Source organism: Bufo bufo, chromosome 1 (assembly GCF_905171765.1).
Source record: "Bufo bufo chromosome 1, aBufBuf1.1, whole genome shotgun sequence".
Lineage (NCBI taxonomy): Eukaryota > Metazoa > Chordata > Amphibia > Anura > Bufonidae > Bufo > Bufo bufo.
Window position 1 is genome coordinate 384,206,278 of NC_053389.1, and position 24,035 is coordinate 384,230,312.

At 46.5% G+C, this 24,035-nt stretch overlaps 1 protein-coding gene across 2 annotated transcripts in view; it reads left to right on the forward strand.

Moving 5' to 3' along the window:
- The window catches only part of DBN1 (drebrin 1), a 144,836-nt gene that overhangs the window by 119,036 nt on the left and 1,765 nt on the right, over positions 1 to 24,035 (forward strand). The window contains exons 7-12 of one of the 2 annotated variants that reach the window (XM_040405497.1): positions 954 to 1,105; positions 1,805 to 1,868; positions 1,944 to 2,030; positions 4,025 to 4,130; positions 6,759 to 7,399; positions 9,172 to 9,274. In XM_040405497.1, the coding sequence (XP_040261431.1) occupies positions 954 to 1,105; positions 1,805 to 1,868; positions 1,944 to 2,030; positions 4,025 to 4,130; positions 6,759 to 7,399; positions 9,172 to 9,274 (1,153 nt within the window). The remainder of the gene's footprint in view (positions 1 to 953; positions 1,106 to 1,804; positions 1,869 to 1,943; positions 2,031 to 4,024; positions 4,131 to 6,758; positions 7,400 to 9,171; positions 9,275 to 24,035) is intronic. The other variant, XM_040405506.1, reaches the window with a different exon arrangement.

Here is a 24,035-nt window from a genome sequence, read left to right on the forward strand (position 1 = left end):
AGCTAAAGTGCGTCTTATGGTCCGAAAAATATGGTAATTTTATAATTAATGTAAAAAGAAAATATCATGGCTGCTTTTTACAGTGTTGCATGTTATAGCCACAAATGTATTTACTTAGGAGAAACCGCCTTCCGATTTCTTTGCTTTAGGGTACTTATACACGACCCTTGCTTGGGCCATAATGACCACGAATTGACGCTATAAGAAGTTGCTCAGCGCTTGTTTAAAGGGTCTTTACAAGCAAACTGCATGGGGGACAAACAGTGTCATGGTTCCTCAGGTGACTGATGTCAGGAAATCAAGGAGATTGGCTGAGCGTGGAGGAATTTAACAGCCTCCTTGATTTCTCTTGATTCAGTGTTGATAGGGTTAATGACCACTTCCCTTTTCTCAGCTGTTGCTCAGTGGTCATCACTTTTACCCTTTATAGTCTCACCCCACCCTTCTGACTATGCGGTTGATAATTTCATTTGGCTTTGGCTGAGCTGGTGTGAGATCCTCTGTGGTGTTCCTGTTCTTCCATCTCTACAGAAGTTAAGTGTCACGTTTTGTTTGTATTTGTTATATTCCCTGTTGTTGTATCTGGGCCTGAGACAGAGACTTCCATTCGTCCATCTGGGGAGGAATGGGTTGTCTATGGTCCTATACTTATTCCAGGGCCTTATAGGGAAATCAGGGCCTAGGTATCCTGCTTATGAATATTCCTACCTTCAAGGTCTATTCATATTGATAGGTATTCAGGGCCCGGATTAGGGTTGTCTAGGAGTTGACATGTTTCTTCCCTAGTTTCCAGGCCTAGTTACTGTTCCCCTTCCCTCCTGATCGTGGCACATGGGGTGATGAGCAGTCTAACAAATGTTCCTACAAAACTATATTCCTATTCATTGGCTCATGTAAAAAGGCCATAACTTGCTTTGTTTCATATTTAGTAACTGCTGATATGTTCTTGTCAGAGAGAAGAGGAGGAAAGGAAGCAGGAAGAAAGGCAAAAAGCTATTGAGGAAAGATTGCGCTTTGAGCAAGAACGCATGGAACAAGAGCGTAAAGAACAGGAAGAACGTGAGCGACGTTACCAGGAAAGAGAGCAGCAAATAGAGGAACACAGGTACCTACTTCTTCTGAGCCCGGCATCTATCTGGTTTGATGAGGCAGATTTGTTTTCAAAAGAAAATGTACTGTCAGAAAATTATATATTAATTATATCAGGGTTTTATTATATATTAAAAAGTGGTGTTTTTGTTATGTGACATATGAAAAAAAATTCTTTAAAATGTTCCAGTTTCCAAACTGGCCACTAGAGCAGTCACAATAAGCTGATAAGATGAGGAGCATAATCTCAATATTCCTAATGAGTTATTAACAGCTGTATTATAGTGCTGGAATTCTACATTTGGAATTTGGAGAAGAGTATTGTGCTCCATCACTTCCTGGAGACTGTAGTAGTCTATGATATTTCTCTGTTTAACTTTAATTCATTGCCCTGCCATAAAGAGTTGATACAGGAAATGCACTGTTAATACAGGAAATGCACAAAGGAAGTGTGCAATATGTCCACCCCCAGGGAAGATTTTATCGATAAATAAACTAGCTGCAATAATAAAAAAGACCAAACAACATTACTTATCTATTTTCTTGAGTGTACTTTATGAAATTAAAATTAAATACATGACATGTCCCTTTAAGACAAAACAATTGACCAATAAGCTAGAAAATTGACAGTTACATATATTAGAGAATGTCAAATTAATATATAACTATGTAATTTTAAGATCACCTCCATTAACTTTCTCCATGTCACCGGCAGGAAGAAACTGCAAAGTGAAGAGGAAGAAGAGACCAAGAAAAGATTGCAGAGCAACTCGATATTTGTGAGTTAATCTCAAACACGAAGTCCTACTCTGCCCCTTTATATATAGCCAGCAGTGCTTAATTATTGTTAATAGAACTGTCTGTTTATACCCTGCCAGATGGACCAGAGAGAGATGGATGATGAGGCAGCAGAGCTAAAGAGGACGGAAAGCGAAGTGGAGGTATGTGTTTAGGGGTGGTGGTTTCTGTATACAGTATGTGACTGTCATCTAGGCCAATATATTATCTGGTGCAGCTGAAAATGTAATCTATGAACCAACAGTAGGAACATACTGAGCTAGCTTTGAGAGAGTGAACAACTTGGTCTGACAGCTTTGAATGGTCAATAGAGCTTTTCCAATTACTTACTATATGGTAAACCCAAGGGATGGAAAACCATTTGCCAAATGTTACCAAAGTACCAATAAGGCTGGGCCATGGGAGGACCCCAGCCATAAGGTTCTTGTTTCAATTCCAATTTGCAAGATGTTTGCAATCAATAAATGGAAACTTTGGGGAGATATTAGAGCTCTCTTGTAACAAGCCTCTACTAATTGCACCACTTTTTTTTTTTTTTTTTTTTTTTTTTTTTAATATTAGAAAGGGAGTGGGGGACCTTTCAGTACTGACTTAGGCTACTTTCACACTAGCGTTCGGGTGTCCGCTCGTGCGCTCCGTTTGAAGGGGCTCACGAGCGGCCCCGAACGCATCCGTCTGGCCCCAATGCATTCTCAGTGGAGACGGATCCACTGAGAATGCATCCGCCTGCCAGCGTTCAGCCTCCGCTCCGCTCAGTGAGCGGACACCTGAACGCTGCTTGCAGCGTTCGGGTGTCCGCGCGGAGGCGAGCGGATCCGTCCAGACTTACAATGTAAGTCAATGGGGGCGGATCCGCTTGAAGATGACACCATATGGCTCAATCTTCAAGCGGATCCGTTCCCCATTGACTTTCAATGTAAAGTCTGAACGGATCCGCTCAGGCTACTTTCACACTTAGAAAATTTTCTAAGTTTTAATGCAGACGCATCCGTTCTGAACGGATGCGAACGTCTGCATTATCGGAGCGGATCCGTCTGATGAAACATCAGACGGATCCGCTCCGAACGCTAGTGTGAAAGTAGCCTTAGCTTGGAGTTTCGCAGTATTGTAGTGCAACATAAATCGTACAACACAGCTTAGACAAAGCTAGAGATTCATATATTGGGAAGTATAAAGTCTATTCAACACAAAAACCCTTCCACTATTAAAAATTTACCTTTAATAAATCCTGTTAAAATATCCAGAAACTCAACCCCTCATATAATTACTATAGTAATCAATGTCATCAACTGTTGCATTCACTGGTAAAAAAAAATATACAGCAAAAGTGGGGTTACGGTTGTTTCCTTTCTACTCACGGTTTGTAGATTTTCCTATAAAGGAAACTTTTACTCACAATCTTTGTAATTAGTTGTTTCAAAGTAGAGGATCAATGTTTGTAAATTATGGGACACCAAGAAATCCTTACTATCCCTATTATATCCCTCTATCTACCCCTGCTTACAGGCAGAGCACCAGCCCCGAAAGGGGCGAACCCACCTCTCAGTGGCTAAGCCCTTTACTGGTGTCTGTATATGCCCTGGTTGCTAGAAGCTTTTGTCCCAGAGATGCAAAAGTGGAAAAACAACTTGATGACTCAAAACAAGAAACTTAGGAAAAAATTCCAAAAATCGTTGCTGCAGAAATAGATACGTCCCTTTTCTTAGTATGTCCCAACGTGGCGTTTCCCCAACATTACAGCTGGTTCATCAGGGGACAGTAGGTCTACAAATCGATGATAGAAGTTCTCCAGATAATAGGAATATGGATGAAGTCTCAAATATTTATAATAGAGGAGCAATCCTATGATATGGGTTCTCCAGGAGACCTAAGTTCTTAGGTGTGGAATCTTTGATGCAGGCGTCTTGTTTTTTTTTTTTACCAGTGAATGCAACTGTTAATGACATTGATTACTATAGTAACTATATGAGGGGTTGAGTTTCTGGATATTTTAACAGGATTTATTAAAGGGTAATTTCTAATAGTGGAAGGGTTTTTATGTTGAATTGTAGTGCAACATACTTAATGATTCCATGTTATATAAATTATACGAGGCATAAGATATATTCGCAAACTGCTTTTTACCCACTTCCTACAGGAGGCTGCTGCCATTATTGCCCAGCGTACAGAAAACCCCCGGGAATTTTTCAAGCAACAGGAGAAGGCTTCAGATGTCAATGTTTCATTGCTAACTCCCCGGACTGGTATGTCGAGACCAAAAAACATATACGATCATAATAATGCATTTTGGCACTATGTTTATGTCTGTATGTCCAGTGTACTTACAATGTACCTGCTGAAATTACTGGATTGCTTTGTTTTGACCCTATTCCTTGTTCTGGTTGCGAGTCTCAGTTTTAGTCAATATAGGGATGACCCACTGGTGAGTCCCTCACCTGTTGGCTCATCGTGCCTTAATGGGACATTTGAGAAGAGAATTTCTAAAAGAGACAACCTTTATGAAAGACATAAATGCATATGTCTCCCAAAATGAAAAATAAAAATAAATAAAAAATCATAGAGTATGGGATATACCTAGATATCACAAGGTTTGCCTGTAAGTCTTTCTGTCAAATAAAATCTAATTTATTTAAAAATGTTTAGTGGCTTACTGTACTTGAAATATAAACAACGCGAGCCCTCAAGTTATCCATATGACCAAGGAATAAGATAATGAATAGCTGGAGTTGGCACACACACTATATAGGCAATAGTAGCTAAATTATAAGCATTTTTAAAAGACCGTACATCACAAACATGCAATAGATATAATCAAGTGGAATCTATTCCTAAAAATTTTAATATATTATGATATATCCAATGTTATATAGTCAGTCCTTTCCAAGAAATAACAGATCACTTTGCCCACACTGTGTTATTTCCGCTTTAAAAAAATGAAAGGAATAAAAAATATACAAGAGAACATATATGAAAAAAAAAAGTATAAAAAATAAGTCCAGGATTTTAGCTAGAAGTGGATTCAATCATGTGTATATCTAATGGCGCAATGGTATTAGTCTCTATTATAGTAACCCATACATTACTGTTCTTAGTATCATTGCATAAATGTTCCTTTTAATGAGATATAGTAGAGAAAGGTCTGCGCAGCTGCGCCATACTGCACTGTTGAAGTCTCTATATGAATAAATAGATGTCTTCAGGGTTCTGTTTTGTACAGGAGGACTTGCGCTCCGGGTCCTGCAACTCCAGACAGGGCCATGCCTTTTAAGGGAACGGCTGACTATATAACATTGGATATGGCATATGGATATATGGCAATTTCTCTGCACTCAAGCTGTTGTGAAACTACAATTCCCAGCATGCTCCATTCATTTCTGTGAGAGTTCTGAGAAGAGCAGACAAGGTATGCATGCTGGGAGTTGTAGATTCACAACAGCTGGGGTGCCGGAGGTTGCCTATCGCTGCCTTATATTCTTAAAAATCTTCTTTATTTCACATCCATATTAAAAACAGATAAAATGTTGCATACTGCTGACACGTTTCTGGCCTAGCCTTACCATTAATCATAGTAGACCTCATGTAGACAATGTTAATGCAAGGCACCTATGTATTGTGATTGGCCATATTGCCTCCTTTGCTGGCTTGATTTATTTAACTATTGCATTATACACTGCTCATTTACATGGTTACGGCCTTGGCTGCGCTTGCACACTATAGGAAAAGGTGCTGGGCTCTCTAGTGGACCGGACCATGGCAGAACACACAAGAATGCATGCCCAGCAATTTCCATCCTGGCAACCTCGTATCTGTGCTGCAGTGGTGGCCATAAACTCTGGGAACAAGCAGTGTATAATGCAATGGAAAGATGAATCAGGACCGCAAAGGAAGCAATATGGATAATAACAATACATTACTAAGTGCCTTGCATATTGTATATACCCGGACACAGTCCTCTCACCCAGTTAAGCCAGTACTTTCTGCTCTGCACTGATGAGGGGCAATCACTGCGAAACAGCTGTCTGCAGATGAGTTGCTGGCTTACTTAATATCAAAGTCATGTCTAAAGGATTATTTTAAGAGCTGAACATTGACTTATAGGATAGCTGCCTTACATCAGGTGGCATTAGAGGCAGAGCTTGTTAAGAGCTCTTTTGCATCCCTTCTCTCGAAGTGCCTTGTATTAACTTTCTCTACATGATAAATGCCGTTTTCTGAAGTGACTTAACCCCTTTAAGCAAGCAATCCTCTTGGGTGCACCTTGGCAACTGGCTAAAGGGAGTCTATCCCCCAGTAAGTGCAGAACTACATGAATAGTATTTCTGCAGGTGACTGCTGCTTGCTAATTTAAATGTGCATACTCACCACTGTTCCCCCGCTGTGCACTTTTAAACCGCTTCTTCTCTCAATGTACCACTGGCTCAGAAGTCCTCTTCATTATGCCCACAGTTCACAATCCCTCTCAAAGTATTTCAGCCAGGGGGGATTGGGGGTAAGTATGCATGTTTAAATTGGCGATTGGGAATTTCCTGCAGCAGTACTGTTCATGTAGTACTGCAATTAATTGGACTTTGGGGAGATGCCCGATGTTTACCCAGCTTTGTTAATTGTCATATATAAAGATCAGTATGGGTGCACAAAGTATAAAAAAAAATTTGAATTCAAAATTCTACATCTAAACATTTTTAAAGTTTCTTCCTAATAGAATTTCCAATTATGTGGACTTTTGGAGTACCTGTTTTCTTGTGAGCTGCCAAATTGTTTTGTGATCTGCATGTCTATTATACTTTGATGCATTTTTCTTTGTTTTGTAACGAGATCAAAAAAAGGTTCTGTTGGTTGCTTTCTTGATGTTTTTCCTCCCTTACTTGCAGCAGTGAGAAGTTCTTCAGAAGCAGGACCACCTCGTACTCCTGAGAAGGACCGTCGTATTAGCTTGGGGGAAGAGTGGAACAAAGCCCTGAGTTCTGAAGAGACTGTCCAGGATGGTGCATGGGCACCACAAGGGCTCACAGAAGATGTTTTTATGGAGACAAAAGATGAAGATGCTGGGTTCCCAGCTGCTCCTCAATTAACAGGGAGTGAGGAAGAAGTTGTTATGGAGCTGGGAGAGGTTGACTTGATGTCAGAAAGTCATCCCCCTCCAACACAAGAAGCTCCTAGTCTTCTTGATCTGTGGCAGAATGATGAGCCTCAGGAATCCACCTGGACAGATGGAAATTTGATGACATCCCATGAAGACATCCACACAGAGCAAAAAACCCTTGGGGAAACAGAGGCATGCCCTCCTGTCCCTGAGGATAACCTTCTGAACTTTGAGGAGCTACCACAACCACCCCCTACTTTTTGTGACATGGAGGCAGAGGAGGATCCCCAGAGTATCATCCACATTGAGGGTCCTCATCAGATGACTTTGAGCTATCAGCATGCACTGCAGGAAGCTTCTTGTCATCAGCCAGAACTTACAGACTGTCTTCTTACAAATGGGGAGACATCTCAAAGAGAAGGAACTCAGGTGCGCCACACATTTTAATATCAATGCAAGTATTAGTTTATACTTTAACGGTAATACCACATGGGATGGTTTGCAAAAGGTGAAATCCACAGCTTAAATTGACATGCCGTAGAACAAAATTCTGCATCGCAGGTCAGTTTTCACTGCAGATTTCTTATGCATCTTGTGGATCATCCACTTTGCTGCCACTCTAAACACTGTGATTTTCCTCAACCAATTAAGTTCAAAAGCTATAATGGTTTTAATTATTTGGTTATTTAAATAATTTTTTTCCATCTTTACCATGTTACATGTGGCTTTTTCTGCGATCGATAGATAGATAGATAGATAACCGATCAAGACTTTTGATATCAAAAGTTTTACCAAAAATTCAGTGACCCTTTAATTGAGGCTGGCATATTATCCCCAGTTATAGAGGTAACTGCATTTCAGAGCTTGTATAGGTATGCAAAGACCCAGCAACTCCTACAGCTACCATATGAACACATCATAGCGAGGGGTTAACTCAGTAAACTGTGTTGCTGCTTCCTGAACTGTATACTGTACCTTACACCTTCCCTCAATAAGAAAGTAGGGATGACAGCCAGCTCTCCTCTTCTGCAGCTGCATATTTTCCATGATGATACTGCAGAGACATTTAGAAAAGTATTTGCAGAGTTAAAAAAAAAAATGGACTAGCAAGACCTTGGGCTACAGATGTTAGCTGTAATGGTTTTGTTCCTTTATCGTGTGAGATTGGCCATGATATGCCTAATAATCATATAGTGTGAACACTAACATACAATTGGGAATTCAGTGTGCTTTTCTTTTGCTGATGGAAAATTGTTTTCCAACCGATTGTTCTCTATTATAATTATCCCTGTAACTCTGCAGAGTGTTATGGATTTAGGGGTTAGCTTTACGGGGAATGTGTCGTCCAAAAATGATCTGTTTTTAAATCAAATTTTTACCAATTTTTTTTTAAATATTTTTTCCAAGTCCCTATCTACTGTATATTTTTAAAACTACTCTAAAATCTTTCAGTTTTCATGCAGACCACTAATCCTACTTGGGGACCCCCTTTCTTGCAACTGAGAGGTCCCTACAGTCAGATCCCGTGTTCATACATGTTTCACTTCTCCTTTAGATAGGTGATAAAAGTTGTTCGTGGGCCCTATCACTTTAACTATAATCTTTTGGGTCTATGACTACCTTCTAGTGGTATTTATCAAAGCTATCCATTCTATTTTTACTCTGAGAATGACGTCTAAAATCAGCCATGCACATTAGATAGATGTGTAAGGTGGTCTCTCCCCCCTATGACAGATGTCGGAAAAAAGAGAAGTTGGCCATGTTGCATTTCCATAATAGATGAAGGATGAATCTGGCAGCAGCTTATTCCCTCCCTCCATTCAAAAAACATGTATGCTCAGCCCACTCAAGCATGCATGATTATTATCAGTATTCCTCTGATCTAAGTGATTGGCCATCTAGCTTTAGGGTCTCCCCAGACAGAAGATAGTTTGCAGAAGATTTCACTGTTTTTTGTTTTCTTTGGAATCTGCCCACAGTCTAATGCCTATGGGTGCCACCACTCTTACAGATCACATCAAAGCTTCCTGAAACAACCATGTTTATAAAATGTTTGTGTCACACAGTTACTTATACAGGTAGAAAGATCAGTGAAGTGATTTTTTTCGAGTTAGTTCCCCTATATCCATAATGTTTTAGTTAGGTGTTCTGGAGTCAGAGATGTGAACTAATAGAAGTTTCCTGTCTTTCGTGCATTCCAGGCAAGTGAAGGTTACTTTAGCCAGTCACAGGATGAAGATTTTGCTCAGCCCGATGACATGTCTGCTAAAGCACCACCACCAGTGTTTTACAACAAACCACCAGGTAATAAACCATTCAGTCATCACAGGTTATTTTATTGTATTTTTCCTGAACCAAATTCTCAGTGACGTGAACTACATGATAAGAATGGAGGAGGTAATGATTATTGTACTGACCCACCAAGATATCCATTTAGATGATGGAATAATTACATTGTAAACAGGCATTTGCAAAACTGACCCATAAAGGGGTTGGATTCCATGACATCACCTGCTTTCCCTTGGATACGTCTGTATCTCTTTAGGGAACGTAATGGTAATGTGGAATAGATACTATATTTCTTAACCTGTTTGTGGCATTCTGGCATGCCAAACTGATGACATCAGCAGTGTCACTTTGTCTACACAGTCAGGAGCTGGGCAGTTGCTGCTATAAGAAAAAAGCAACCGGGTGGGGAACCCCTTTGTTCACATCACAGAGATGCCCTGTGACATGATCTATACCTAAACTGTATATGATACAGTCAGTTCACGCAGTCCTGCTTTCATTTTGGATTTCTATAACTGATATAGGTAGATGGCTCAGAGTCCATAGAAGAGCCCAAGGGCTGTCTGTGATCTTAATGCATATTTACATTTTCATCTTATTCTTGCTAGTACATAGGCTAATGTACTTGCATGCCAGTACACTCAATGCTAAAATAATAACGCACCAAGCAGGAGTTGTTGGAATCAAATGAACTTTACATGTGGGAATTTAATGATATATGTAAGTGATTACAAGATTAGAGGGAAAGGACACGTTTATTGGGGAAATCTGTACATTGGAAAGGAGGCTTTAGTAGAGGTGTAGCTAGGCTTTCCAGCATCCAGGGCAAGGATTCATTATGGCGCCCCCACCCCTCACCTCCCAACTTTAGTAAATCGGAAAGAGGCTCAATATCAGGATAGCATTCTGCGGCAAATTATAATTTTTTTATACTAAGCCACGCCTCTAACTCCCCAATTCATAACTATACTCACCAATCCCACCCAGTCCTCCTAGGGTTACACGTGAATAGCTTAAAACGTAACTTTTAATAATATCCTTACAAATATTTTTATGCCTGTTTTAGGCATAAAAATAGTCGCAAGCCTCCTTTTTGCAACTATTTAGGAGTGGTGAGTGCTTGTTGGGGGCTGGAACTACCTTTCTGCCTTTGGGCCAAGTAGTTTTCACTCCAGGAGCACGGACTGCAGGAGGTGCACCTAATCATAAATTAGGTTAATCCTCCAATAGTGCAGAGGGGGAACAAAGATTGGCGTAACAAGCCGTTCTTTGTGAAGGACCCCCAATAAACACGTCATAAAATCTATCATAGGGTACATGGTGGTACCAATACACTTTGCTATAAATGAAAGAACCAATCTTATTGCTTCCAGGGTTTCGCTGCTGTGTCGGCATGATGTCCGCTGGAACCAGAAAAAGGTCACTTTGGTAATAGAGCAAAAAGAAAAAACACATAAACAGGGAATGGTAACTGTTAAATCCCCAGCAGGGGGCGCTGTGCTGACCCTGTAAGACTTGGCCCCTTTACAGTAGTAATGCCCACATTGTGCCCTCTCACAGTAGTAATGCCCACATGGTGCCTCCTTCACAGTAGTAATGCTCACATTATGCCCCCTCACAGTAGTTATGCCCGCATTGTGCCCCCTCACAGTAGTTATGCCTGCACTGTGCCCCCTCACAGTAGTTATGCCCCCACTGTGCCCCCTCACAGTGGTAATGCCAATATTGTGCCCCTTCATTGTAGTTAACCCACATTGTGCCCCACATAGCCCCTCACAGTAGTATTGCCCACATGATTGCCCCTCACATTAGTAATGCCCGCATTCTGCTCCATTAATAAATTGCTGGGTTGTACAGGAGGAGGCTGATTCATATGCCTGCACTGTTGCTCCCACTCAGCCCAGCATCAAGATGTGTGGACTGGTGGGGAACGCTGCAGCTCAGCTGAACTGTGAAGCAGGGAGTAGACAGCTCCCTACATCTAGATCTAAATAAACTGCCCTTGCACGCCCTCAACCCTCTGCGCTCTGGGTACGTGCCTCGATCACCCCTTCCTCTCTACACCCCTGGGCTCTAGTATCCTGTTGGGCTGTATCTAGCCTAGATACAAGATGAGATTCAGTTGGGCATAGAGGCATACATGTTCAGTAAGCTATCCAGTGGCACATTTGTCCAAATGTTGCAGCTGGCCTTGTAGATGCTGCACACTCTTAGGGCAGGTCAAAGAAGTGTTGCAGTCTAGCAGATACATTTCTGAAAAACCCTTGCTGTTTGTGGGCGAGCATTATTCTGCCAGTTGGAAGCGCTGCCATAAGTGGTCACAGGATATTCCGCACATATTGCTGAGCTGTCAGTTTCCCTCATATCACTACTAGGGTTGACCGGATGTCATATGCAATGGCTCCCAAGAATAGCCTAGATGGCAGGCTATTCGTCAAAATGGCCATCCTGCTAGTTCAGTTATGTATCTCAAACCCTGTCAATTGGGAAAAATGTCTTTGAGTGCTTCGTAGAGGTATGTCTAGCAGTCAACCATCTCTCACCAAGAAGTACAATACCCAGAAGTAGCCTCTGAGAGCTTTTTTATAAGGCGGCAGAGGAGCAGCAAGCACTTTTACGCCCTCTTGTGGCAATGCTCCGTGTCTAATCAGACCACACCTGTAATAATTTACATATCTACCTGAGACAATGACAGTGAAATTGCGCATTTTTTTGTGACTTTTTTGCAACTTTTTAAATAGTCCCAATAGTAAATCTGTCTAGAGATTCATTTACATAAGAAAACACGCCCACTTTTAGAACTTTAGGCCAGAATTTGTGGTGCAAAATGCCTCATCTTAGTCCCCACCCTTTCCAACAAACCTTTGTCCAGTATATCAGGAAGAAAGTATAAAAACCCTAGATAGATTTTTGGCTCGGGTATCGGCAAACTCTGGTACTCCAGCTGTTGTGAAACTACAACTCCCAGCATGCTCCGTTCACTTCTTTGGGAGTTCTGAGAACAGCAAGAAAAAGAAAAATTGCTGATCTAATTGGATAACCAATGAATCACGTAAAGTATCAAAATAGAATTAATCAAAGCTAACGTGAATTAATATAAAATACCTTTAAAGGGAACCTGTCACCTGGAAAATACAATTTACACTAATCACAGTACCTTAAAGTATCTCTTATAGTGTGCCCAAAGATGTATTCATATCTTCTTTCTGCGTTGTGCTGTCTCATAAAATCGACTTATAAAACTGTGTTTGTCACCTTTTTGAAGTCGTTCTGAAGTCACGGGGGCAGCGGCCTCCTTGACTCAACCGTCGGATAAACCCGCCCCTATGCCGCTCCTCCGCATATTGATGGACATTTTTCCCTGTAGCCGTGACCGCGCTCTTCTCGCGCATGCGTCGTGCGTGTCCTGCCACAGCATGATCCCGGCTACGGCTCCCTCCCTCCCTGGCATCTGCATGTTCACTGTGCCTGCGCTGCAGTGCAAGCAGACAGTGATCGCGCTCACGCCGCAGGGGAGAAGCGATGAGCGCGCTGTATAAGAACGGCCCAGGCACAGTGAACATGAAGATGCCAGGGAGGGAGGGAGCCGTAGGGAGGAAGGGGGGGTAAAAATAGGGAGGAAGGGGGGGGGGGGGGGGTAAAACAAAAAGGTGATCTATCCCTACGTCACCTTGTATAACACTTAGCCCAGGACGACCCCCTGATGGTTGAGGGTTCCCTGTCCCCATTCCTAAAACTGATGTAACCCTATTACAACCCTACAAACATTAAACAAATGGAGCAAAAATGCTGCTAGGTACATAGATAGATGAGACTGGTACAGTATACCCAGACACGTTTCCCCTTCAACTAGAGGTTCATCAGGGGGTAATGAGCATACATAAATATTCAAAAAAATATATGAAAAACGTAGGGATAAAGAGACATGGAGAATCAGATGGCGGCTGATTATACTTTGTTCCCGGACATAGGTGGGACAGGATGATCCCCAAGATACTATAGTCGCATGTGATGTCCTAAGAAATAGATATAAGGATGCATAGATGTAGTTGCAAATATAAAAAAAAAAATGTAATGTACAAAGTATAAAGTAATTATATTAACACTGAGTCACTTACTGATATATGGAGAGCCCACATACAGATAGTCCGGTCCAAAAAGGAGCATATGCAGCTGATGTTAGCGGTGCCAGTGTGAAAATGTAAACACCGACGCCGCATGGAATTTCCGGACGCCAAGAGGGTTACTTCCAGTGCGGTGGAACGCATATTGGAACGCAACACATGACTTCCTGTCAGTGAGATGCATCGTGAAACGCAAACAGCTCACTGAGGCGCCGGAAATCCCGATAAAGCGATGCAGAGGATGATAAAGGACCATCAGTGCCTATATTTCTTTTATGGAGAGGGGGATGATCATTATACAAATTAGATAACTGTTGATAGTAGAAAAGGGTCCCATATTAAATTCTAGGGGGCCCACTAGACCGAAATGAAAGATACGGTGACAAAGTATATGTCACCACTATATAGGTGCTTTTCGCACTGATAAAGGCAGGTTGAGGACTATAATAATAACTGAGACCAAGCATTTACAAAACAAAGAAACACAGAGAAGGTGTATAAAATAAAACAGGTGAAAGTCAATCTTCCATTCGCTTCTTTTTCAGTTCTGAGAACAGCCAAGCAAGTGTGCATGCTGGCAGTCGTGGTTTTACCACAGCTGGAGTGCCAAAGGTTGCTGACCCCTCCTCTAGTCTAGATATTGCTGTTACATCCATGTCAGGGCGCCCCATAGTGTTTTAATTCCCTCTTAGAACATCCATTTGTTTAGTGCTGGTGGTCACACGTCCCAGATTCCCTTATACCCTGGCAGCCGACTGATCCCTGCTATTGTGTAGGTTAGCCGATAAGAATCAGTGCACTGAAGGCATTTTTGGCCACTAGATATGACAAATGCCAACCAATAAAGCGGCAGAGGGATGTCGCCTTTGTGTGTTTTTCTTTATACGATTGTGCTGGCACCAATCCTCCACTTTGTCCATTTATCTAGGCTATAACTATGCTCCCCATGCACACAAAACATTTTCCTCTCCGGTCATGTTCACATTTAGCAGATTGTATAATGCACGAGAATGCAGTTTTACAATGATCTTTCTGAAAGTCAATGGTAGGAATATGCCTCTATAGGCATAGGGATGCACACGTCTGCAGTATATATTTTGCTTTTTTCCAATGTATGTGCCTCATGTAGTTGCCAAGCATGATGTAAAGAGAGGATAATAGGACCTCCTGCCAGATGCAATCATTGGTTTTGTTGTTCCTTACATAAGCGAGAACAGTTATTTTATGTCAGATTTATTGCAGTAGGTGATTGGAAGCGGTGTGTTAAAAACTATTGCAAATGAGTGATGGATGGGTAAAATTTATTGTGACTTTTAAAGAGGACCTGTCACAATGAAATGCAGTGCAATTGTAGGCAGCATGTTATAGAGCAGGGGGAGCTGAGCAGACTGATATATAGTTTTATGGGAAAAGATTCAGTAACACTTGCCTTCAAATCTCTGCTATTTCAGATGTCATTGTACATGGGGGAGGTGTTATCGGTGGCTGATAGCTATATCTATATGCACACTTACACAGAAAATGCTGGTAACATTAATAACACCTCCCCCGTGTATCAGAAAGAGGAGAAATATAACTGTATAAATTATACGTTTTACGGAATCTTTTCCTACAAGATCAGTCTGCTCAGCTCCTCCTGTTCTATAACATGCAGATTGCCCTATATGTTGTGGTAACAGGTTCTCTGTGTAATTCATGTTAAAGACTTTTTTATATATAATAAACTGAGTGTACATTTTGTGAGAACTAATAATACAGAACTTTTATTATTCCCGTTAAAATAAGTGAGACACTGTTACAAAAATTTCTTGCGGTGCTTGTAGGCATCTGTTAGGAGAGGGACGAGTAGGTCAGGCTCGATGTTCCTGTGGCTGGGGGTCGCTCTTTTCAGGGCGAGTGCTCCGACTACAGCCAGTTAGCCTATCTCCCCACTCTAGACCAGAGCACGAGGGTCAGAAACAATTAGGCATAGCTCAGAAGCAATTAGCGAGCACATCACGCAACACTTACCTGGAGAAGCTACCCCCACCGTAAACCATCAAGTTCTGAGTAGGGCAAAAGACCACTTAACTCCTTCCAAAATTTATACGCACAGCAGTGCGTTTAGAAGAAATTTTAGTAACACTGTCTCACTTATATTAACGGGAATAATAAAAAGGAGACTTTTGTATAACTTACCAGTAAAGTCTCTTTCTCGCTCTTCCTTGGGGGACACAGGAAACCATGGGTATAGCTCTGCTCCCTAGGAGGCGTGACACTAAGTGAAAGCTGTAAGCCCCTCCTCCATCAGCTATACCCTCAGCCTGGAGAGAGAGACTGCCAGTTGCGTGTCCAAGTAGTGAAAGATAACCACCAACCGGAAAAAAGAAGAACTGTCAAGCCCCAACGGGGGCAACCAAGCCGGAACCACAACTGTAAACTCAAATGAAGGGCGGGTGCTGTGTCCCCCAAGGAAGAGCGAGAAAGAGACTTTACTGGTAAGTTATACAAAAGTCTCCTTTTCTCGCCCATTTTCCTTGGGGGACACAGGAAACCATGGGACGTTCCAGAGCAGTCCCAGAAGGGAGGGACCAGAACAACCAGACCAACACCCAGAGGCATCAATCAACTGCCGCCTGCAACACCAGACGGCCTAAAGCAGCGTCAGCCGACGCATGAGTATGCACCCTGTAGAATTTGGTGAAGGTGTGCAAGGAGGACCAAGTGGCCGCCTTGCAAATCTGCTCCGTAGAAGCCCGATTCCTCTGAGCCCAGGAAGCCCCGACCGCTCTAGTGGAGTGAGCGGTAACACCAAGGGGCGGAACCTTGCCCTTGGCGAGATAAGCCTCAGTAACAGCCATCTTGACAAAACGGGCAATAGCAACTTTGGACGCCGCCATCCCTCTGCGCGACCCCTCCGGAACCACAAAGAGCGAGTCAGTACGCCTGAAAGAGCTGGTTACCTCCAGATAAACCTTCAGCGCCCTGACAACGTCCAGGCGATGAAGCTTCCTCTCCCGGGGGTGGGAAGGGGAAGGACACAAGGAGGGGAGAACGATGTCCTCGTTCAGATGAAAGGTGGAGACCACCTTAGGAAGGAAGGAAGGGACCGGACGAAGAACCACCTTGTCCTGGTGGAACACTAGGAAAGGTTCCAGACAGGAGAGTGCAGCCAATTCGGACACCCTCCGAAGAGAGGTGACGGCTACAAGGAAAATAACCTTGCAGGACAGAAGCCGCAAGGAAACAGTCCGCAGAGGCTCGAAAGGAGAAGCCTGGAGCGCAGAGAGAACCAGGTTCAGGTCCCAGGGCGGTACCGGAGGGCGGTACGGAGGAACCGCGTGAGCCACGCCCTGAAGGAAAGTCTTGACAGGACCAAGGGGGGCCAGTGGGCGCTGAAACAAAATGGACAGCGCAGACACCTGACCCTTCAAAGACCCAGACCTTGGGCAAGGCCACTCTGAAGGAAAGACAAAACGGTGGGGAGAGAAAAGCGGAGCGGAGGAATCCCCAGATCGGCACAGAACCCCAAATAGGTCCTCCAGGTCCTATAATAGATCCTAGAAGAGGACGGCTTACGAGCGCGGATCATGGTGCGGACGACGTCCGCAGAAAAACCCCTACGCGTCAGGACGGTGGTCTCAACAGCCACGCCGTCAAACGTAGGGACCTTAAACGCGGGTGGAAGATCGGTTCCTGAGAGAGAAGATCTTCCCTGGCGGGCAGCGGCCAGGGCTCGTCCGCCAGGAGCAGCATGAGGTCGGCGTACCAAGACCGGCGGGGCCAGTCCGGAGCGACCAGAATCACCGAGACGCCTTCCGCCGCGATCTTCCGAAGGACCTTGGGCAGGAGTGGGATGGGGAGGAATATGTATGGACGCGCGAAGTCTCGCCAAGGAAGAACGAGGGCGTCGGCTCCGCAAGCTCCCGGATCCCTGGCCCTGGACAGATAGGCGGGGACCTTGTGATTGAACTTGGAGGCCATGAGGTCCACGTCCGGCATGCCCCAACGAAGGCAAATGGCCTCGAACACCTCCGGGTGAAGAGACCACTCGCCGGGGTCGACGGTGGTGCGACTGAGGAAGTCCGCCGCCCAATTGTCCACCCCTGGAATAAAAATTGCAGATAGAGCCGGGACGTGGACTTCCGCCCAAAGGAGAATGCTGGTGACCTCCCGCATCGCTGCTGCGCTGCGAGTGCCCCCCTGGTGGTTTATGTACGCCACGGCCGTGGCGTTGTCCGATTGCACACGAACTGGATGACCCCGCAGCAGATGAGTCCAGTGTCGCAGAGACAGAAGGGCCGCTCTCAGCTCCAGGACATTGATCGAGAGTTTGGACTCCGATGGAGACCAAATGCCCTGGACGGATCGGGGAGGAAACACGCCTCCCCAGCCTAAGAGACTGGCATCGGTTGTAACCACCAGCCAGTTGAGCGGCAGAAAGGACTTGCCCAGAAGAGGGGCCTGTAACCACCAGCGGAGAGATGACCGCACCGGAGGCGATAGACGGAAGGGATGGTCCAGAGACTCCGGCGATTTGTCCCAGGAGGAGAGGATCGCCCGTTGGAGAGGGCGGGAGTGAAACTGCGCAAATGGGATCGCCTCGAAGCAGGCAAACATCTGCCCCAAGACCCGCATGCAGAAGCGGAAGGACGGTCGACGGTGGAGAAGGAGACCCCGAATCGCCCGACGGAGGGTCAGACGTTTTTCCGAGGGAAGACGTACCTCCGCCGCTCCCGTGTCTAAAAGCATTCCCAGGAAGACCAGATGTCTGGAGGGGGGAAGGGAGGACTTGGGGAAGTTGATGACCCAACCGAACCTCGCCAGGGTCTCTAGAGTGAGATCCACGCTGGCAGCCGCTTGAGAAAAGGAAGGAGCCTTGATGAGGATATCGTCCAAGTACGGCAGCAGAAAAACACACCTGGAGCGGAGTAAGGCCAAAACCGGGGCCAGGACCTTGGTGAACACCCGGGGGGCTGTCGCCAGCCCAAAGGGAAGGGAGACAAATTGGAAGTGAAGGTCCCCCACGGCGAATCGGAGGAAGCGATGGTGACACCGGGCTACCGGAACATGGAGGTAGGCATCCTGTATATCGATGGAAGACATGAAATCTCCCCGCTCCAGGGAAGCCACCGCGGAACGGAGGGACTCCATCCGAAACCGTCGAAGGAGGAGAAAACGGTTGAGCCTTTTGAGGTCCAAAATGGGCCGCACCGAACCTCCCTTCTTGGGAACTACAAAGAGGTTCGAATAGAACCCTTGGAACCTTTCCTCTAGAGGAACGGGGGTAATCACCCCCCTGTCCAGTAAGGCTTGAACAGCCGCGGAGAACGCGGCCGCGCTTTTCGGGTCCCGCGGAGGGCGGGAGCGAAAGAACCGATCTGGAGGGAAGGACGCGAATTCGATTTTGTATCCGGAAGACACAATTTCGAGAGCCCAGGCGTCGGAGACGTGAGCCATCCAGACGTCCCTGAAAAGGAGGAGCTGGCCCCCCACCCGGGTGGGTGGGGGCGCACCTTCAGGCAGAGGACTGCTTTGCTGCGGGTGTGCGGGCAGCCTGCGGCCTGCGCCAGGAGGGCTGCGCCCGAAAAAACGGCTTCCTACGCTTATCCTGGGGAGGGGCCGAAGCGGCAGCTGCGGGGCGAGCCCCAGAGGTCCTGCGGGAGGACCGAAAACGAGACGCACCAGGGCGTCCGCGGGGGGCGCCCCTGGCTTGGGGTTGAGGAAGATGGGTGCTTTTACCACCCGTGGCTTCCGAAATAAGCTCGTCTAGGCGGGCCCCGAAAAGGCGGGAACCCGCAAAAGGTAGCCCCGCCAAGGAACGTTTGGAGGCAGCGTCCGCTTTCCAAACCTTCAGCCAGAGTTCCCTCCTGACGGAAACGGCCAGGGCGGAGGAGCGTGCTATAAGGGCTCCCGCATCAAGGGAGGCCTCACAAACAAAATTTCCAGCCCGAACAATAAGCTGGGCCAAGGAACGTAGGTCCTGGATGGGGACGTCCGAGTCCAACTCCTGCTCCAGCTGCATACCCCAAGCAGAGATTGCTTTACCCGCCCAGGCAGAGGCAAAAACCGGTCTGAGGGCAGAACCGGAGGCAGCAAAAATGCCCTTGGAAAGGGACTCCATACGACGGTCCTCCGCTGACTGAAGAGAGGACCCGTCGGGAACAGGAATGGCCGTGGTCTTTGACAGACGGGCCACAGGGGGGTCCACCTTGGGTGGGAACGACCAGGTGGCCACGACATCGGCTGGAAAAGGATAGCAAATATCCAGCTTCTTGGGATTGACAAAACGGGCGTCCGGGCGAGCCCAAGCCTTAGACACCACGGAAGAGAAATCAGAGTGGATTGGAAAGACTTTGGAGGCCTGCTTGGGTCTGATAAAGGAGACGCTAGCTGCGTCAGAGCTAGGGGGGTCATCTTGCACTTTAAAGGTGTCACGAATATCAGAGATAAGTTGACCCATCGCTGAGGCTAGCTTGGACGGCAGGGCCGAGTCCATTTCCAAATCCGAAGCCGCCAATTCACCTTCAGAGGGCGAATCCTTTGGAGAGGAGAGGCCCGTCTGAGTGCGCACGCGTGGCGGAGAGAGAGAGGCATCCGAGGAGGAGGCGCGCTCTACTCTAAAACGCTTCTGAGAGTGCCTAGCTCGGGAAGGGTCACTAAGAGAGGGTGAACCCGCCGCAGCGGCAGAAGCGGTGGACCCGGAGGGTGCGACAGTAAGAGTGGCATCCTGCGGGGTAGGCGGCCTGTCTATTAGGCGGCCCACGACATGGGTGAGGCTTTCCACGGCCTGGGACAGGGATCTAGCCCAGTCAGGCGGGTCAGAGGAAGCAGGGAGCGACACAGCAGGCGACTGAGGCTGCGGTGGAGCCCGGCATGCAGGACAGTGCGGATCAGACTGCCCCCGGGGAAAAGGTTCCCTACAAGCGGTACAGGCATGGTACCAAGGCTTGGCGGCTGCAGAAGGGTCTGACATGGTGAAAAAAATGTTGCACTTAAAGGGGGGGACCCCAGAGAAAAAACGGAACAGGGATTACACCCAGGCAGCAGCACTGGTGGCACGGAGGGGGTTAACAGTCCTACCAGACCCGCGGACAGCGCAAGCGGCAGTAGTAAGGGCAGCAGACTGAAGGAGGCTGTGGAGGAGTGGCAGCAGGCACGGAGGGTGACTCCTGAGGAAAGATGAAGAGCTTCAGGATCGGACGGCAGCAGAGGATTCCACGCAGCACTAGAGATGTGCTGCCCGACGAAGCAGCGGAGCGCATGTGGGGAAGCTCCGCCCCCCCGCCGCGCTGAAGGAGAAGGCAGAGCCGCGCGCGGCAAAATGATTTAACCCCCAAAAAAGATGAAGTGCCGGCCAAGCTAAAATGGCGCCGTTCGCGCCAAGTACGCGGCCCCCGCCGCGCCTGGATGAGGCAGACGGCCTCCTGCCCACAGCCGTCCCCCTGATGCCCTGCCGCTGGAGAAGACCGAAGTCCCCCCAAAGGATGCCCGGTAAGTTGCCGGCCCTGTTATGCCCATAAGAGCCCCCAAGAGAAAATGTGTCCCTGAAAAGGGGCACCGAACCTCCCAGCTGGGATGGTAGGGAATGTGGGGAGGCGGTCTAACTGAAGTTCCCCCTCACCATTAAGGTGCCCCCAATGAAAATGTGCCCCTGAAAGGGGGAGGGGGGGGGGTTGGGGGGAGGAAAACGCTTGTGGGTCGTAGCAGCGGTGGGAGGGAGGGAAAGGGGGAGGCTGGAGCAGCCACTCTCACCATCCGCTGTCTTCACCCTCAATCCATCCAGCAGGGTCGCCCCTTCAGCTACTGGCACCGCAGTGGCAGGAAGCCGGGGGAGGGACTTGGCGTGCGGGCGACCCTTGAGCTGGCGGGACGCAGGGGAGCGAGGCTGCCCTGGTCCACCTTGTCTTCTGTGGGGGAGGCGGCAGTGCGGAATTACCGGCACTGGCGCAACTCAACCCCGGGAGAAACAGAGGGGTCTAGTGCGCCTCTGTTGTCCCTGCAAGTAGAAAAAAACCGAATTAAAAACAACAAATAACGCAAAAAATAAAAAATTATAGGAAAGCGACCCTGCCTAAGCAGGGAGTGTCTTGCCTCCTTGGACACTAAGCAAAAACTGGCAGTCTCTCTCTCCAGGCTGAGGGTATAGCTGATGGAGGAGGGGCTTACAGCTTTCACTTAGGGTCCATTCACACGTCCGTTTTTTCTTTCCTGATCTGTTCCGTTTTTTCAGGAACAGATCAGGACCAGATCTGGACCCATTCATTTTCAATGGGTCCTGGAAAAAATCGGACAGCACAATGTGTGCTGTCCGTTTCCGTTGTTCTGTTCCGCATGTCCGTTTAAATATAAAACATGTCCTATTCTTGTCCTGAAGAATCGGATCCTGGACCAATACAAAGTCAATGGATCCGCAAAAAACGGAAGACATTCGTATGTCATTACGTATGTCATCCGTTTTATGCGGATTCTGTTCCTGGAAATTAGGCTTCCTCCCCAGTATTAAATGTGCCCCCCTCCCTCTATATTCATTGGTGGCCAGTGCGGCAGTGCGGATTCCCAGTAAGTTTTCTACAGATCTGATTTTTCACTTCGTGAAAAACTCAGATCCGACAGTATATTCTAACACAGAGGCGTTCCCATGGTGATGGGGACGCTTCTAGTTAGAATATACTGAGAACGGTGTACATGACAGCCCCCTGCTGTCTGGCAGCACCCGATCTCTTACAGGGGGCTGTGATCTGCACAATTAACCCCTCAGGTGCTGCGCCTAAGGGGTTAATTGTGCATATCATAGCCCCCTATAAGAGATCAGGGGCTGCCAGGCAGCAGGGGGCAGACCCCCCTCCCTCCCCAGTATTAAATGTGCCCAGTGCTCACCTCTCCCCCCCCATCATCGGTGGCAGTGCGGATTCCCAGTAATAATAAATGTGCCCAGTGCGGCGCATTGCCTATAGACCTGTCACTTACCAGTAGGAGGAGCTCCCGGCCGGACACACATCGCAGCTCGCAGTCGCAGGTAAGTATAATGCTTGTATTTATTGCTAAGTAACCATGGCAGCCAAGACTGCAATAGCGTCTTTGCTGCCATGGTAACCGATCGGAGCCCCAGCGATTTAAACTGGGACTCCGATCGGTACTCTCCGCTGCCACCAATGATGGGGGGGGAGAGGTGAGACCGCACTGGGCACATTTAATACTGGGGAGGGAGGGGGGTCTGCCCCCTCCTGCCTGGCAGCACCTGATCTCTCACAGGGGGCTATGATTCGCACAATAATTGTGCGGATCACAGCCCCCTGTAAGAGATCGGGTGCTGCCAGGCAGCAGGGGGCAGTCATGGACACCGTTCTCAGTATATTCTAACTAGAAGCGTCCCCATCACCATGGGAACGCCTCTGTGTTAGAATATACTGTCGGATTTGAGTTTTCACATGTTTCCGTTTTTTGCGGATCCGCAAAAAACGGATGACATACGGAAACATTTTCAGGAACAACGGATCCGCAAAAAACGGACCGAAAATCGGGATGTAGAAAAAAACGGACGTATGAATGTAGCCTTAGTGTCACGCCTCCTAGGGAGCAGAGCTATACCCATGGTTTCCTGTGTCCCCCAAGGAAAATGGGCGAGAAAGTTGCGTATTATTAGTTCTCACAAAGGTACACTCAGTTTATTATATATAAAAAAATTGTTGATACTACTGAGTAATCAGATAGGCTGTCGGATCCGACAGCCTATCTCACACTGTGTCATCTATATGTTAAACACTTTATTGCATGCTTCAACAATTCCATGCACTGCACAAATTCTCTTTCTGGTATGGACAAGTAGCACTGTTCACCCTGAGTGTCAGAGAAAAAGAGGTTACTAATGACAACTGACATGACGTTCTGCTGGTCTTCATACATAACTCACTTAAAGGGAATCTGTCACCAGTGACCTCCCTATCAATCTGTTTGCATAGTCACATAGGTTAAAACACTGTTTTTCTTTTGTTGATCCGAAGCTCTGTTCTGGAATTATAATACTTTTTCTTAAAGGGGTTGTCCGGCCATATATTTTGATGACTCCACCGATCATCTGTTTAAGGAGGAGGCGTCGCTCCATGCCAGCATGGCTTCCTCACAATGCACATTGTCTCAAAAGTGCAGTGTAATGATGAGTACTGGCTCCATTCACTTGAATGGAGCCAGTACTTATAATTACATTGTGCCGCCACTCCACAGGAGATGATGTGTAGTCTGATGCCCAGGAAGTGGCGCTTGCATGGAGACAATCCTTTTAATATACAAGTTAGTAGAATTTTGTGCAATGAGGGTGTCACCATTGCTCTTGTTGCATCCAAGCTCCACTCCTTTCTGTGGCCAGTAGCTCCCTCACTGCCTGGCCCTGACAATCAAAGCAGTCAGGGAGGAGTTGGCCACAGAAAGAAGTGGAGTTGGGTGCAACAAGAATAATGGTGATGCCGTAGGAAGGTTACTGGTGACAGATTCCCTTCAAATTTATGTCTATTATTCTGCTGCAGCACCATTAGCCTGTGGACCTGATGACCTTATCAGGACCTGTCTGGTTCATGTCTCAATTATATGATCACTCTGATACTCCATCATGGTGCCCACAGTTGCAGAAACAAACTTTCCTGGTAGTGTGATCAATTAGATCAGAATAACAAGCT